The following is an 18,935-nucleotide window of genomic DNA, read 5'->3' as shown; positions in this document are numbered from 1 at the left end:
GAACAATTTTTTTGTATCTTCATTAGTTCAGCTAAAAAAGCATAAATAAACATTAAATTGTTTATAACTAATGAACTAACCATGGTAGAAAAAAATAACTAACATATTTGTAATTAGCAAGCAAAAATCTATAAAAAAAGCCAAAGTTATCTCGTCTACCTTTATTTTTAAAAAATTGCATACAGCTCTTATGGCTGGCCTATGGACTAATATGTTATTTTTTCGGTAGTGAAAAAAAAACAATTTTTTTCGGTTTCTCTCTCTAAAAATAATTTTATGCTTTTAATATCAAACAACATTTTTTTATTTCCAAAGTAAATAATTCTCACAATATCTCTTGAAAAATATTTCTATAATTCAAAAGTAAAGTAATTGAAGTGTCTCATTTCATTTATTTGCTTAATAATGTGTTATTTTAATATATCATATAAATATGGTTAATTGATATTACTCGATTAATTTATTTGAATGAAAATTGCTATTTTAATTTCATAAATTTTGTTTAAAATTTACCTGAAGTTTGACAAATTTGAAACATAAAAAATCATCTTATTAAAACGTATAAAATGTCTTTTAGAATTCGGTTACCCAATTCACAAAATATTGTTGAATAAAATTTTCATCCACACACACACAAGTTATTATTATAAAATTTTAAACTCTAAATAAAACACTTTATGAGAACAAAACAAATGAAAATGTAATTTCAGGAAAAAATTTTTTAGAAATTTTTATTAAGTATAATTTGTCATGAAGCTTTATGTATCATAGATATTTTGTTGATTACTAAATTTTAATTAACTTCCTTTTCACTCATTGACAGCAGGCTTTTTGACAACTTTTATCGAGAAATTAAAGTTCAGACAAAAAGGAATTTAATTTCCGTTAATTAAAAATTTTTCATTAATTAAGCTCATAAAATCATCATAATAACTTCAAGCAATCTAAGATAAACAAAAAAAGAATTCCCAGATAGAAAATCATGATCGTCATGACATGATTGAAAGTCATGATTACAATTTTTTGTTAATTTGTATGCATTGTTATATATTAAAATATGTTCAAGCAAAATGTATACAAATTAAAGGCATATAATGAGTATAATTTCAGTTAAAATAATGCATACTTCAATTTTCTTACATATACTTCAAGGATACATCATGGAGTGTATTCATTTGATTTAATTAACATTCACAGTATTTTAAAATGCATATTTGATACATGTGATGATGCATAAATGAGTATTTCTCTGGTGAAAAAAAAAATTTGCATTTTCCTTTGAAAACTGTCATAAATGGTGGGGTCATTTTTTCAAAACACTATGGTGTATTTTCTTTGACGCATATTTGATACATCTGGTGATGAAGAAATGAATATTTTTTTGTCAACAACGAGGATACTCATTTTTGCTTCAAAATTGTTAAATGAAATGAATGCATTATATGTCAGCATTATTGAATGTTTCATTAGAAGCATATTTGGTTTATTTAATGATGAAAGAATGACTATTTTTTTGGAAATAACGAAAACACAGATTTTTACAACATTTTTACGAATAATAAAACTACGATCCAATTTTTAACATTAATTATCAGTAATTACTGATAGTTTTGTACATTGAAAATTGCATTTCATATCAACAGTAGAAAATGAGCATTTTTTTAATATGCATTGTATTACTTATACATTTAAATGCCTGTTTTGGGCACTTCCACATCAATTAACGGTGTATACAGCCTAAAGTTGATGACATAAACTCTGTTACCCAGCATGATTTCATTCTAAAAAATAAGTAATTGTATGGGTAATACGCGTTACCTCAATAGTATTTTAAAATATGCTATAAAAACTAGGACCAAGCAGAGTACTGCTCTAAGTAAAAATGAATTCTGCTCACTTTTATTTATTTATAAATAAACTATTATGTAAACTTAAAAAAACTATCCAATGCACTCTTTGTATGGCTGCATTGTACTTAAACATGTTTGAACATGCTGGATTTTACAATCGGTCTATTACAGGGAAATCCCAACCGTACGTCTGGCAACAAATTTTATTACTTTTCAAGGATTGATTCGTGCTCTTAGAGACTATGAACACGTGTTTCATTTTTTTTAACTGGATCCTTTAGGACAAATCTTATGTCTTGTATAGACATTTGTTTAAATATTCCCTTTCCACCAAATATTTAATATTTATCTGTTATTTTATTTCAACAAACCCTCAGTTTCGTCTTGTACTTGGAAGCGTTCTGTTCTTTAGAGTGTCAAAGTTCTCGGCAAGATTTTCATTATTCAAAAAGTGAATTTGTGATATTGATCGATTTACGGTATTTGTAATTAATAATATATACGTAATCAGTAATAATAAACATTCGTGTACATAACAATTTAATCCATCATCAAACAGTGAGTGAAACGGTTACTCTACGACAATTGAAGCTACAACTGACTAAGGATCATTGTCAAATTTAAGTAAGTATTATATTAGCAGTATTATTAATGAATATTAAATATTTCTCTACAATCTTTAAATCTACCATTCTAATTGTTATCTGCATAGAAAAAATTCAAATGTTTGAACATCGATAATTATTTATTAAGTACATTTGGAAATATAGAATTTTTTTACTATTCAATAAAATAAAAAATTATCTTCGGAATTACTGACTTAATTGAGCAAAAAAAAAAAAAATTTAAACATTACATAATATGATTATCAATGATTTCTCTATTTACAGAACAATGTTGCTATTTTTAAGTTTAATCGTTTTTGTACTGTCGTCAATTTTCATGATGAGAAATCGAATGTTTCGCAAACCACAAAACCAACTCACTGAAAGAACGAAACGACGTCATGTTTTGGAAGAACGAAGAAGAATACAAAATATGATATTAAAGAGTATCAAGCCCGCTGTAACTGGCCTCACTAAGCCCATTAAGAAGGAGGATGCAGTTGATAGTAAATTACATGATTGTGAATCAGTCTTTCAAGATAATACAGGAACATCTGCCTCACATGTTAATAATAATTTCTCCTACGACGATAGTAGCGAAGAAAATATTATAAACGAATTCGATACTTCCGAGGAATGTAGTGATTCCAATGAATCTATATCTCCAATTGATAGTGATTATGAAGAAATTACTGTTGAAAAAAACTCGTTTCAAGAGTTTAAATCGAAACTTATTTCAACGTTTCTTCATGCCAATATCAGTCATTCACAAGGTGATAAAATATTAACTACATTGCGAACTCATCCGTGTTTTGCTCCACTTCCAAAGTCAACAAAAACATTATTAAATACACCAAGGGAGTCACTAGAAACTATAAAAATGGGTTCTGGAGAATATTTACATATTGGTTTGAAGAATGAAATCTTCAAGAAATTATCAATCTTTGCAGATTCATTTCAAGGTGATTATGTATTATTAGATGTACATACTGATGGCATGTCAGTTCATCGCAGTGGTAACACTCAAATTTGGCCAATTCAATTTCGTATTTGTAATATTCTGAGAGATAAACCAGCAATTATTGGAGTTTACGTCGGCAAAAAAAAACCTGATAATTCTCTTCAATTGTTTGAATATTTAATTAAAGAATTCAATGATATTTGGAGATCAGGAGGAATACAATTCAAACAGAAAATGATACCAATTTATATAAGAACACTTATAGCTGATGCACCAGCTCGTGCACTAATGTTGAATCACCGTGGCCATAATTCTTCGAGCCCATGCTCAAAATGTAAAGTTATAGGTAAATCTTATGAACGCACAATGTATTTCTCTACAATTATAAATCAAAAAAGAACAGATCAAGAATATATCAATGCCATAGATAAAAAACATCATTTACCGCAAGGCGAATCTGCCTTGAAATATATAGGAGTGACTGCACTTACGAGTGTACCATTTGAGTACATGCATTTGATATGTTTGGGAGTTGTTAAAAAATTTTTATCGGCAATAATAGATAAAAAATATACTTTTGTTGGTCTTGATAAAGCCTCAGTGAAGTAAGTTTCATCGAGATTGAATATTATCGAATCATATTGTCCGTATGAATTTTCTAGACGTCCACGATTGCTGGAAGACTATCAACATTATAAAGCTACAGAATTTAGGCAACTATTATTGTACACAGGTCCAGTAATTTTTAAAGATTTTTTGGAAGGAGACGAATATTTACATTTCCTTTTGCTTCATTCAGCTTGCCGAGTATTATTGACGTCAAATCCCGATGAATCCAGCTTAGAATATGCTGAAACTGCCTTGAAAGTATATGTAGAATGTTGCCCAGAAATTTACGGGATTACCTATTTAACCTATAACGTACACGGACTATTACACGTCGTTGAAGATGTTAGGAAATTTGGAAATTTGAATTGTTATTCTGCATTTCCTTATGAAGATAACATGACGTTTTTCCGTAAATATTTAAGAAAACCAGCCTTATTGTTACAACAGCTATACAATCGCATGCAAGAAGGTGCAATTGCCACCAACAATCAATCAATCGATGAAAAGATTAAGCCATTACATCGCCATAAAAATGGACCTGTTCCAAGCAATTTAAGACACTTGGAGTTGGTACAATACAAAGGTTTTCGTTTTGACTATTTACGTTTCATGGCAAAAAATAATCGAGATGATTGTATTCTATTGAAGTCAGGAAAAATTTGCGAAATTCATAACATTATCCAAACAGTCGCAGACAATAAATATATTTTAGTTGTGAAGAAATTTATAGAAGTTAAAAATTACTACAGTATACCATATGGGATAGATTCATATTTTGCTGGAGTATATGAATGTAAAAATATTTGTAACAGATATGATGTCATTGATTTAACGCAATTGTTTGCAAAATGCTATAAAATGCCTTCCTGGAAAGGTCGAACACTGCAAGAAAATGAATATGTTGTCATGACATTATTATCGAATTATTGAAGTATGTAATAGTATAACGTAAGATATAATTAGTATTTTTCATAAAAATAGATATTTTAATTAAAAATTTGAAACTGCTTACAGGTTTGATAAAGTATGGATCAAGCATCAGGAAGCTCTGAAAATCACAGTTATCAATATGATTCGCACTATTCCAATGCTTATCAACATCCATCACCACCTAATACAACTCCATTGGTTCAGCTAACTCCTGCAACGACCTTTACGCATCCATATCATTCACAACAACCATATCCAGTTAATCAAGAATCAACTTATACCTATTTAACGCCGAAAACCAATACTACTGTTGAAAGAGACGTAATTGAAAAAAAGCTAGATGAAATTCGGTGAGTACACATCAAATATCACTGATCATCATATAATAAAGTTAATAAGAATGTAATAAAAAACATTTTCTTCATTAGGGAACACCAAGACATCGGTTTGAAAATTTTAAAAAATATGGAAGCAAAATTAATAGCTATTGAAAAGGCGAACAATCCTAGCATGGACGATTTTGAGCTACCTGATGGCTTCCCACTTCAATCAATGGATGATTTTAACCAATTTGAGGAGGATTCTGATAAAAAACGAGCAGAAACTCTTGTACGATTATACTTAGATTATTAATAACTTCATTGTAACACCATTGAAATTATTAAAATAAATGGAATAATCAGATTTTATCATTTTTTATTGCAGAGAGATTATCTTAAATTTGCTGGAGGACATGACCTTCGTGAGGCTCTACATAACTTTGTGAGAGCTGCAATGACAGAAGAACTTGCAGAAAAATTTACATGGACTGGTAAATCAGGACCAAATAGTTCGCCAAAAAAGAAATTTAAAGGAACAAAAATGATGAAAGTGTTTATGAGTAAGTATATTTGATGTATTATACCTGATTAATTATTATAATGATATTAACACTATAGTCATACTCGACTTTATTATTTATGACTGCTATTTTTAAAGAAAACATGATAATGTTACAGGTGCAGCAAAAAGAATTAAGAAAATTAAAACGTTCACTTTGAATGAATTCACTTCAAATTTCTCCGAGGTCCTACGATCTTATAAACAAATTTCGAAAGCTTTAAAGAAGAAGAGGGCAAACAGAGGCCAAAATGAGGAAGATTCATATTTATTGTCAGATGACGAAGATAATGAAGCAATGATGGATGAAAATTTAAACGAAAGAACATCGAAATTAAATCCCTGGCTACTCTGCATTTTGTATTAAGATTAATCTAATAATTATTAGTAAGAAAGTTTTTTTGTATTTCATATCCTCTAACATTATAATATAATTACATTTATATTTTTAAATAATCATGAAAGCATTTAATATATTTTAATGTTAATGATAATTATGTTTTATATTTGTATTATTTAATATTATTCAGGTGTTAAATAAAAAATGTAATAAATAATTTTACTGCATATATCTATCATACCGATTTCTCTAGTAGTGTCACATTTTGATCATTTGATGAAGTAATCATGATTTGAAAATAATTCTTATTTAGAGAAGTATATATGTGTACATATTTAACGCTTCAAATGTAATCATCGTATGCTGTGAATATGACGAAAATATGATTTAAAAATATTCGTCATTTACACAAGTATATTTGTAGGAGTATATGGTGTTTTTAAAACCATCACGGCATGCTTATAATATGAGGAAAATATGAGTCAAACATTTTTATCATCGTAATAGGCATACATGTAAGAATATTTAATTTTTGTAATGAAATCATATAACGCTGAAATTAAACTATCGATTTTTAGTACAAATTTTCTATGATTTACTTGATCTGATATTTTGACAATCTACACTCAATCATGTATGTCATCAGTTGCTTTCAATTTGGTCTAACTGAGGTACTCACAAAACGGTCATGATGAGTTCATATAAATAGTAAAAAATGGTATCAATTTGATTTAAATTTCATAGAGACTTGTCTATCTGGGTTAATAAACACAACAGCAGCAGTGCATTATCAGAATATATAACTGTAAAAATTCTTACAACTCGTCGGAATGGTGAGTTATATCTTCTTACGAATTTACGACTATTGAAATAAGGTGGGCGGGAAGACATTCCACGTTAGTTGACTATCCTAGAACATATAACATCCATTGTGAATTTTCCTAGCCTTCTGCGTTGCTGATTTTACCTTTTTAGAACTATAAATCTAAAAACGACAGTCATCGATATTCGAAGCACGAGCTTGGAGAAAAACGAATGGGTTCTCTAAGGCGGTGAAGAGAAGGAAAACAATCGCTCGAAGCAACTTGAAAGATAGAAAAGAATAGTACTTTCCTTTTTCTTCTTTTAAATTGAATTCTGAGATTAAGAGTAATAAAAGAATCTAGTGTCAAAGAATTATAACAATAATAAAAAAAAAAATAAGATCTTTCTCAACTTTTTACGATTTTTAAATCTTTGAACTCATCTCATTGCAATTTCGACAAGTTGAAATCATCTAGTCCACCTGGCGCAGAGCCAATTGATTTTGAATCCTACTCAATTGTGATAATAACGTATGGGTAATAGCGGTTAACTTTGTTCAAACTGATCTAATTCAAACGATTCAATCATTTGTGGTTTGTGTAATTGTAAAAAATGCGTTTCAGATATTTTGTTTTTTCTCCACAGAATATTATATTTCAAGAGAATTGTATTTGTAGAGTATTTACATAACCCACTAAATTTACCAAGCTGTTCGTTTTGTTATGCGCCGAAGATTTGGCTGAATTTTTTTAATTCAACCTGTTGTATTCAATTAATTCAGCACGTAGAGGTCAGTGCGTTGGATTGCATTCGAGATGGAACCTTCTTGCCTCTGAGAATATAAAAGTAAGATCAAACAAGCTTGTAAGCATCTAGACAACGATGTACCCTCGAGTGGATAGTTATACCCTTATTGTGCTCTAGACACTGCAACTAAGAGATAGATCGAGCAGTAGAGTGAGGAAGGAGGTAAGAATCAAGAAGAAATTGAGGCATACTCAAGAATACCTGACGTAGTGCATAACATCAAGTCTCTTGGAAGATAGTCTTTTTACCACTTTACATTGACTATCCCTAGAACTTTATATTCGGCTACTATCCGCCTCTAGACACCGTTGAGTTCGCATTACGCCAAGCTCATTAAAGTCGACTATTCAAGACTTTTAGTGGAGGATAAGAAAGTCAAGACTTTTTTTGTTGCGTTCAAAGAAATAATCGTTAGTTACCCTTCATGGTAAGATGAAAACAACAAAAGATTTTATAGCCAGAAAATTAACAAAAATTATAAATAAAAAAGAAATACTGTTAGTCTTGTATAACAAAGTATTTCATGAAAATAATGTACTTGAGATTATCTCAAAAAATGATTATTATTCGTTTTGTCTTGTAAAACAATGTTTGCCAGCCTCCTGAGAATTTCAAGCAAATTGAAGTAAGGTGATTCTTACTGTAGTTTCTTTTACAATTTTTTCTTTTTTGAATGTTGGCAAAAGAATATGTTTGCCGCTTTGTCATTAACGTGGTTGTTAATGCTGAATACGTGACTAAGCCTTGGCCTCTTTCCTTTGAATATCTACACAGTTGCCGCACATACACGTGTCACTAATGACAACACACTAATGACAAGTCATTTCCTAATTATTAGTTTAATATCATTTTTATTACCAAGTGATTGATGATTTTGTATCAAAGTTATATAGCTCTACTTTTGATGTTTCTTTATGAAATCACATTAAACCAGTTTTTTTTTCATGGTCATTCATGAAATGAAAATTAATTAACTATGTATTATGTTAACAGAATGTTGATAAAGTTAGTAAATTGATGGAAATTCATGTAAAAATAAGTGGAAATTTATGAAAATAATAAAAATATGTGAGTGATGTCAACTTGGACTTGTCATAAAACTGAGTCGAGGAGAACCATTTTCTTCATTATCTCAAAACTGCATAATTTCCGGTAGCCCAGTGGGGTGCACTTCTTCATTTTACTTCATATATCTTTCCTTGTTTTCTGCATGAAATAAGGAAAGTGGGTTGAAGAGTAAAATTTGCAGGAGGTGGAAACTACGAGACGAGTTGTTAATTATCTACTACAGGAAGTATCTTCACTTCGAACGGACAGTTGTGGGTGCTTGCTGTTGAAACCTATTACAGACTTTTTTAGCTTGTTTTAGAACTTATCTTTTTTTCATTGTTTCATCAGACTCATTTCACCTTTCCAGAGGTTTACTAACGAGATAAAAATTTAATTCTTAATCATTTTTTTTACCTGAGAAATGAACTGAAAAATACAACAAAAATTTATTCTTAATTGCATAACTGAAAATGGTTGTATTATATAGAATGTGACAGACAAAACTGTAAATGCTGATTTAATTTTTCTTTCATGAAGTTATATTATATTAAAGACCTTTTTCGTTGTCTTGGAAAAAAAAATTTAATGCAATGTTTATTCTTAATTTTCCGCCTCTGTGAAAGCTGAAGATATTATAATAGATTTCGTTATCAAAAACCTTTTTTCGATACATAGTGAAATAGCTTGAAGTTAATAAGACATTAAGCTCAATCAATTAAACTTCTTCTGATGATTGAAAAAAACTTCATTGTTTTTCGAAGAAACATTTTTCCTTTTTGTAGTTAGAAACAAGCAAATGGTTTAATTCTTTTAATTTATCAGTAATGATCTACTTTAAAATTCTTATAGTACCTTGAATTTTAAATCGAAGTTACTTAATTAACTCTAAACATCAGCAAATCGATCGATGGACTATTTTATCTTGTAACAGGACAATAAAAAAATTTCCATAAAAAAAATATTCTGTATTGCAAATTTTATAATAAAGTGATAATCTTTTTCTGGAATAGCTTTTTGTTATTTTTCTAAGCACAGTGCATTTACCTAGCAGCTCTTCAAACACGTATGATAAAGTTTACACAAATATTATTCCAAGAAATTCAATATTCTAAAATATTTAATTATAACATAAATCAAATTTTTGATAAATATAAATTGTGATTCATTGAAATTTTTCTACAGAATTTTACTCAAAGACAGTTATAAAACATTTTCTTCATATTAATATTTTAATAAACCATAAGTAAGACATGAATAGGATCATGCTATCTTTTGTTACTGATAAATTTATTTTTAAAAACATAAAGCTACAACCATGATACAGATTTTTTTTACTAATATCCAAAGCTTGTTATAACTCTGTTAGCTATAAATCCAGATTATCAAACTCGTAAAATGTTTAATATTCAAAACAAAACCATGGAAAGAGATAATTTACCACAGACATGATACACTGTAGCACAGAATTTTTATGACTTCTTGGCAAAGATTCAATAATGATTTTACGCTGTTAATAAGTAGTTCAGGTGTTGAATTAAATAAAAATGAAAAAGTAAATAATTTTTATTTCTATTAAATTCCTATATTTCTGTTATAAAATATAATAAGTTGATCTATCTTAAATGGGATTATTACTAAACTTTTCATTGATAGCGCTGAATTTAAAACTTAGTTCTTTCATTTCCTGTTTCGAATAAATCTAGTATAAAGTGACGTGGTATCTCTGTCTTCATTCCACGCGGTATTATCAAATATTTAAACTTCTTCGATCTTGTTAAAAAATTGAATAGCTCTTGAGAAACTCCAATTCATGAAACCAAACTTCTGATAGAGTATGCTTAAGTATTTTAAATTGAAAAAAAAAAATAGGCAATTAATGCAAATTGTATGAAATCTTAATATTTTCTCACTACAACTTCTCTGCTGAGTGGATAACTTTCACTTGCAATTGTAATTATTCGTCTTATACAACTGGATTTGTTACAGTTTGTTATACTGTGTAATTGGTAGTTTGTTATATGATTGGTATTCACTAGTGGCTAGTTTAATTATTTTTTTTCAAAATTGAAAGTGTCACGTTGGTGTAAATATCACTTTTGTTTTCTGACCATGTTTTAAAATTTAACTCTTCGATGACAGATTTATAGGAATATTTATAGCCAATAGATCGATGCCAACAAAATATAAATTCTTCTTTCGATATATCAGTTAAACTTTTGCCACCGACACCGAAATTAATTTTATGGGTCTATGATTCCACATCTATCTCTTTGAAATTTGCACTTTTGCCAATAAATGTATACCACAAATTGCCCACCAATTTGATCCTCCAGCATTTAACAGTTGGTTTTTTATCGGTACAAATTTTTGTGGTAATCAATTCTTTTGTTGAACAGAAATGTAAGTAAAATTTTTAGATCAAGTAAACAGAGTTCTATAGGTAAACCTCAATAAAAGAATAGGCAAGTAGCTAGAGAATAAAGTAACACTACAATTTGAAATAGAGTGCATTATTTCTAATCTTTTTGAAAGAAACATTTTAAATTACATCATCAAAGTATTTTCGATGTAAATTAATTTTAATTTTCAATGTGTTGAAAACTTTTTATTTGTTGTTCGTCTTTGAATCTTAGCTATCTACCTCAAAGAAAACTAGAGTAAATTAAACTTCAAGAAAGCAAAAGGAATACCAAGATTTTCTCTTTGATAATTTTATGAACAACTGTGAAGTATAACAATTAAGATAATTCACTATTAAAAATTAAAAAAGTTTTAAATCAACAATCATAACATACCAAAAATAATCACAATTGTTGGAGTACACATCACGTTACGAAAATTATTAACTTTCTCTTGGTAAGTTATTGTAATACGGTCGATTTGTCAAATTTAAAATTTAATCATACACGGAAAGAATATTACATGACTTGCTTCTACAGATTTAAATGTAATTTTACTATAGGATGTAGTAATGTTGGACCAGTTCGAACTTGTAATCCTTAATGCTGTAAACCATTAAGGAAAATCTCTTAAGAGAAAAATTTCCCATTGACTTGGGCTTGAAAATACTACAAAGCACAGCAAAAAGTCTTACAGTAGAAAATCCAATATCGGTCCAGTTTGAACTTGAATTTGATTATAAGTTGTTAAATAAATTTTTTTTTTAATTAATAACGAATGTGTAATCTACGTTCAGCACATTCTTAAGAAAAATAAAAATGCATGAAGAAAAGTATGTTCAGCCGTAGGAATTTTTGCTGTGGTTGATAATACTTTCAGACTCAGGTCAATGGGGAATTTTTGTCTCTCTCGTACAACAAACCCAAAATAGAATTTACTATGGTCCGTTACAGAATTTCATAATGACCAAAGAGTTTTTAAAATTGCATTTTATCAGATTTACAGAAACTCTAGAGATAGTCCGATATTACTACAAATCCATTGTAATTTTTTATGCAATCATTTTTCCGTATAACTTTACGTTTCAAGACATTTGGAAACATATTAAGAAGTTTTTAAAAGAATGTAAGTGTGATCGTATGTATGTATATCAGGGTTTTCTTTGTCTCCGATATCTCAAGAACTAATTAAAATTTCGACCTTAGACATTTTAATTAATAATAATTAAGCTTAAAAAAGTTGAAACGAATTCGATAAAGCCGTTTTTTATTACATAAATAATTAAACTATTAAATGATCAATATTGTTAACAAATCTGAGAAATATTAATAAAATATTGTTAATGACTCCACAGGGAGTTAAACGAATATATATTGCTTATAACAATTACAGTTTATGTAAAAAATAATTACCATCGTTTAAATTCATTGAAGATTACATCCATATTGTCAGTGAGTATATTTTCATAAGAAGGTCGCCATGTCAGTACTCCAAAATGCCCCTAAACTCATTTTTATTTAGTTCTCAAATAATTGGAATCATAATGGATGACATTCAATTCCGTTAAAAAGTTTTATATGTTCAGTTTTCACAAAACTCAAATTGTAAAAGCTTAAAATATATATACATATCATAAAGAGATGAATTTTACAAATAACAGTTTTTTTAATTATGCAAAATATCAATTCAATAAATAAATAGCATCAGTTATAATAGTCTATCATCAATGGTCTCATCCTATTTATTTCTCTGTATATAAATTGATCGATATTAGATCAATATATAAATGGAGTGAGCAAGTGCAGGGGTATTGAATTAACTCAGCAGAGTGCTTGAACTAATTTCTAGGGCATGTTCGTGTTGGTGTGTTAGTAGCTACCATCAAAAGGTCATGTACTTGACTCTGCCCTGCAGTAGGCGTAAGAATAGGTCCAGTAGAAATTAATAGCAAAACGAGAAGCATATCAAGATCATCCAGTAAATTCTAAGGCAAATCATGCTTCATAAGCCTGCAGGTTTCTATGAGAAGATGGTGGAATAATTTAATGAATGTCCCTGGTATTGAGTCACACGTAAGATCTTATCACCATGTATGATACGAATTTTGACTTTCTACTGTGAATACTATAAGTACTAAGCCCAAGCTAAATTAAGTAAAGAGTATTCATCTATTTTATTGTACTTCAGAACCTCGAAACTCTATGAATAGGTCTTTCATCGGAATTAAGGTTCAAAAAGCTTGGGAACCATTTATCTCTATCAAAGAAGAGATAATTTATTAGTCGTTGATAAATTAAATTGAAAATAACTCTTTTTTTAAGAATTGAAGTAAAAAGTATAAAAAGAAATAGTTAATCAATAAAGTAATTAAAAATGAACTGCTATTTTTCAAGACAGCTTGTTATTATTCTCCGAGTAATGATAATAAAACCCAAAAGGGTGACTCCATAGTCTTCATCTCGTGATAGCACACGACTGGCTTACCTCAGATCTTTTCATCTTGACCCTTTCAACCATTTTACGCTTCAACCCTTATCTACGATCCATTGTCATTTAAAAATGTTCCATAAGGATTTGAGTAATGGGGAAAAATAATAACCACCAAGATATTGCTGAGATTTTTCTTTATCACTATCAGCATGTTTTCTTACATTTTAATTTAACATTTTTAATTTTAAATACATTACTTTTAGTTATGGTTTTAAGTTATGATTATCTTGTAATATAAAAATAAATGTAAATGTTTTATTTTTCTATTATATACATTTTTTATGCCGTTAAAAAAGCTGTATGGTCTTTAAAATATTGTTAGTATCATTTATTCAGTGCATAAATTACGGATTTTAACAGCGGTTCATTAATCATAGTTATGCAGTAGAATGAGAGATGTTTTGTGGCTGATGTGTTGCGGGAACACGTCACGCAGGTGAGGAAATAGAGAACCGTTCGTTACAGCTGCACAACTAACTACTTGGCTAGCGCTAATATGCGCCAACGGCTTTATTAGTAACCTAATACTAGTTGTGCGTCCACTCACTTCTGAATAGAGATCATGCTTGGTATTTCATGCAGCTAGGTGAAAAATGAAACTATCATAAGATCTCCAACACTGGAAAATCAAATTATGCCTGGAAACTTTGGTTCTGCTATTTAAATTTATTAATTTCAAGAGAAACTAGTGCTTAATGAAGCAAGTAAAATCGTTATGAATTCATTAAATCTCATTCCTTCTGATAATAAGAAGCTTTGAAAAACGTTCTACTCACTAATAAGTTAATCAATTAAAAAATGTCTGTAAAAATGACTTTTAAACTAAATATTTATATCGTTTATTATTCCTCGATTTTAGTTATAATTTCAGTAGAGCTGAGAAAAGCTAGGAAAAAATGTACAACTTTGTAGCAGCTTTATAAAGCGAAGCGTCAACAGATGCTTCCCTAAAGTAATTGGAACGAGACGATTAAACTTTCCGGTGCATAGCGTGTTATTCAACGATACAACAGTGCCCTTTAAGACCAGTTTGTAATCATAGAATACGACTGACTGGTTGATTATAAGGTCGAAGGTTGAATTTACTTGAAGTCTATGATAAGTCAACTTTTACCTCTTAGCTTGAAGCTCAATCGAATCCTATTTCGACCATTTCAAAAGATTTTCCTAGACATTTTATGGGAAAATTTTATCCATTTTATACGAAATTTTCGTAGGAAAAGACTATTAATTTATATATTCGAGCAATATAAAACCATATTTGGTGAAAGCTTTAGCAGTGACTCTAGTGAACATGAAATGTCAAATCGTAAAATACAACGGACATTGAAAAGAGATACACGTAATACGTTTTCCAAATTAAATAGTTTCTGACGCAGTATGGTGATAGAAACACACCAGACAGAGATTGAAAAATCGTTTATATGCTTGTCATAACTAGAGAGTCACAGAATTGAACACAAAGTTGTAGAGAAAACAGCAAGAGAAAATGCAACAGTTATATAGTCAACGTTGAAACGTGCATCTCGTTGTCTTTCTACTGCTTTTTGGCATGAAATAGCTATAACGTGAGCTGCATGTAGATACCCACCGCATGCTGAAGAACTAGAGTATCGATTTTATATTTGGTGATAGCTGATGACCGTTGCTTGCCAACTGTATCAGCATTATTTTCAATTGAATGCTTTTAACTATTTTGCTTAATCCACAGAGCAATTAATTTATACCTTTTATCACCATCGATTTAACTATCAAGATCTTTGAAACCAGATTGTTGTTTTTTACATGACTTTACCAACAAAGTACCTCAACTTGAATTATTAATCTCAACTTTAGTCATAAATAAAGCTGTTAGATGCCAGATACCTCCCCCCTTCCGTCCTATTACCACTATCGAATAAAAAAATTCTAAAAATTACAGATACTTACGATTGATTAATGTGCATATATGATGGGATGGTTCGTTAAGATAAAATAGTTTTGAGAGCTTGTCACGCTGCCATAACTCGTCATTTGTTATGTCGACGAATAAAACCAGTGAAACTTTTATTTTACGATTAGACATGTCACATTATATGTTCATTGTTATTTTTATTGACAATTCAAAGTTTATTATAGATGATATAATCCTGTAATAGTCTAATATTAACCATTCCTTACCAACATTAATTACAATTTCATGAATAAAATTAGACTTAGTTGATTGATACAGTCAGCTGACAAATCATTCATGAGTAAAATCCTCTTGGAATTTTTTATATTAAAATTCAGGATATTCTGATAAGAGCTTCTCTAAGTTTATACTCGGATTTATTTTCAAACAATTGACATCAATTATGAATTTCCACTCAATCAGTTTGAGTACCAAGTTCTAAATCAAGTTGAGCATTAAGTAGCTGTATATAATACTTATCAAAGTATACTCAATACGTGAGGAATAAAAAATTAGTCATTACTAAATATTCAGAATGATACTTAAAATGAATTATCACCGATAAATATATTTGATTTGATGAAGTTAAATTGATAATTGGAAATTAAAAGATACATGACTATTTGATGAATTCAGTTAAACCGATAACTCATGAATTCTCGTGCTTTGAAAACATAGTACCTCATAAATAACCAGTTGGATAAAAACAGCATAAATGAAAAACAATTTATAGATTTATGAGTTATGAGAAGACAAGCACGAAAGCCATCCAATCATATTGGACTAGCTGGGATATTCAAGCTATTGACACCTTTGTAATCAAACCGATGCTTTTAGTATTATGTACAGTTCGATCTTCTAATTACTAAGTTGATATGTAAAATCAATACAGTCGAACTAAGTGTCATTCAATAGAATGAAGGTGTATTTATACAGACTTTCAACAAATAATATATTAACTGATAATCAATATCTATAAAATCATAAGATGATTGTATATTTTCATAATCATTGAAACATTGTTCAACTTAATTAATTAGTTGATAATAAATTAAAATTGGAATACTGATAGGAATTATTCTGGTAATTATTAAAGCTATACAGCTATTGTTTGTCTAATAGGTTTGATTATAAGCTATTGATAAATGTGATATAAATCATCAATTGGATTTGTAATTAATCTATTTATAACAAATAATCATTTTAATATAGTCTTCGAATTTATTTTTTATTTTTTAAATTGATTTTTTTTAGATTCTCTATTCAGTTATGCCTAGCTATTAAGTGATATAGATTTCAGTGAAAAAAATTGTTCTTCATTTAAAATAAGAATTTTCTTAATAATTGTTGTGTTTATTTAAAGTAGTTTAGTGTGTTGAAAGAAAAAAATAGTGTGAATTTTTTTCACAAAATTATTTTAACCTTCTGTTTCTAATTTAACCTGACTTTTGCCATAGTTTACTGCAGGTAAAGCACAAAAAGTATTTAAAATTTATAACCCACTATGCTTTAAACATTTAACTGTACTTCAACGTTAGTGCCTAGAAGAGGTACTTTTAGAAAATTTTCTTTTACTTCATGTACCTCGTTACATCTTTACGTTCATTCGCACTACTAGGATGGCAGTAGACAGTAGAGAGTACGTCGTTGTACGTTGGTATTTATACGTGTACAGATATATGTTTATATATATATATGAATTCAGGACGTTTGTAACAGACATTTTTAAAGTGAGAAAGGATTTCCGAGATGGTTGCTTCTAGTTTCGCTCGGAAAATCCTATTTAGGTTTATAATGACACTGTAAATTTTTCTATATTTTAGTCTCTTCTCTCTTTCATTTCTTTTTTCAGAAATTTAGCTTCATAAATACTAACACCCAAGTTCAATTTTTTAATGATATATTATTAATGTCTTTACTCTTCATTAATTGTTAGTATTGTATTTCTTCAAATGTTGTTTCTCTCCAATTTTTCAACATAACTGATGACCACGTGAAAATTTCGTTCCGTTGATATTATTATTTTATTTATTAACAAACTAATTAGAAAAGTAGGCTATTTTGATGAAATATTATCACAAATAATTGGACTTTATTAGAGAAACTACGAAAAGATTTTTTTTTAATTCTATTCGTAGAAGATCATTCGTTGTCAGATCCTAATAATGATGAAATACTAAACTATAGTAAATTATAATTAGTTATTTATTCAAAGTTTTATATAAAAATTATAAAAATTAAAAAAAAAATAAATACTCTTTTTAATGAAATTTCAACAAGAAAGTTTGTTGGTACAATAGACAGAAAATGAATTTGTTATTCCAACATACAGATGTTTCGATTAAAAAAATAAAAACTTTTTGTAGTAATTAATTGTATAGAAAAAAGTTTTTTTTTTTAAACCTTTAAAAAAATTTGGTATAAAAATTTTTCTTATATTGTAAGTAAGCTAATTGGTGAATAAAAAATGCAGTAAAAATTAGTTATTTTGGAATAAAAGTTACTTTAAAAAAAAATAAGATTTATTCAACAAAGGCAATAATTTAATTACTAAATTATTTTTGTTGCAACTTTTACTTGTTCTCAGTTTTCTCGTAACATGAGAGTAATTTTTGCACAAGAATGTTTTTGTTGTTTGTCATACCAGATTTTGTTTGTTTGTTTGGTAGTACAATTTTCAAAAAAAAAATTTCCAGTGTACATTTAATAACTATTGATGATGGATTTTTTATTGATATATCAAAATTCCATGAAATTCCATTTATTGTGACAAAAGAATATTTTTCTTCACGTGCATCTAATTTTTTCGTATTCTACAAAAACTGATGTTTTCCATACAAATTCAATTGGATATTTTTTTCAGTTCAATAGTTAACTGTTTGGCTAGATTCCAGTTGCTCCACTTCCCTTCCATTCACACATGATATGCAATTCAGATGTCAACTCTTTGTATTGATGTAATGTATTGAATAGAATGATTGTTGTTCTCAAAGCGTAAGAAGTTTAACTACTTTTTTACATTTTCATCTTTTTCACAACGTTATGATTCAATTGAATCCCTTTATTTTTATTTTTCTACAATCATTATTTAATATATTGCTGCAAAAAAACTGTGACCCATTTTTTTTTACGAAACATCCACAGATTGTGAAGCAGGAGCTTGCAGTCTTTCCATTGCACGTCGCCTTCCGGCCGTTGACCGAGTTGTACGATAATGTAACCCACACCTGAATGGAAAAGATTGTACCCCATTCATTTCTAGCGATAACCGGCTTTG

At 28.8% G+C, this 18,935-nt stretch overlaps 2 protein-coding genes across 6 annotated transcripts in view; both read left to right on the top strand.

Annotated features, from left to right (window-relative positions):
- kek5 (kekkon 5) overlaps positions 1–18,935 on the top strand; it is a 114,887-nt gene that overhangs the window by 53,044 nt on the left and 42,908 nt on the right. The gene's annotated exons all lie outside the window — the stretch shown is intronic.
- LOC118066008 (uncharacterized) lies at positions 4,829–6,227 on the top strand. 2 transcript variants are annotated; one of them, XM_035081699.1, is made up of 5 exons: positions 4,829–4,956; positions 5,040–5,305; positions 5,384–5,564; positions 5,661–5,835; positions 5,954–6,227. In XM_035081699.1, exons 2-5 carry the CDS (start codon positions 5,052–5,054, stop codon positions 6,199–6,201), a joined length of 858 nt encoding a protein of 285 aa, XP_034937590.1. In that variant the 5' UTR covers positions 4,829–4,956; positions 5,040–5,051; the 3' UTR covers positions 6,202–6,227. The 2 variants fall into 2 exon arrangements, with proteins under 2 accessions (XP_034937590.1, XP_034937591.1); XM_035081700.1 differs by having other exon boundaries at positions 4,914–5,305.

Source organism: Chelonus insularis, unplaced genomic scaffold, assembly GCF_013357705.1.
Source record: "Chelonus insularis isolate UGA/USDA-ARS -01 unplaced genomic scaffold, ASM1335770v1 contig_326_pilon, whole genome shotgun sequence".
Classification (NCBI taxonomy): domain Eukaryota; kingdom Metazoa; phylum Arthropoda; class Insecta; order Hymenoptera; family Braconidae; genus Chelonus; species Chelonus insularis.
The sequence above is the reverse complement of the archived record's forward strand: the minus strand, read 5'-3'. Positions and strand labels throughout refer to the sequence as shown.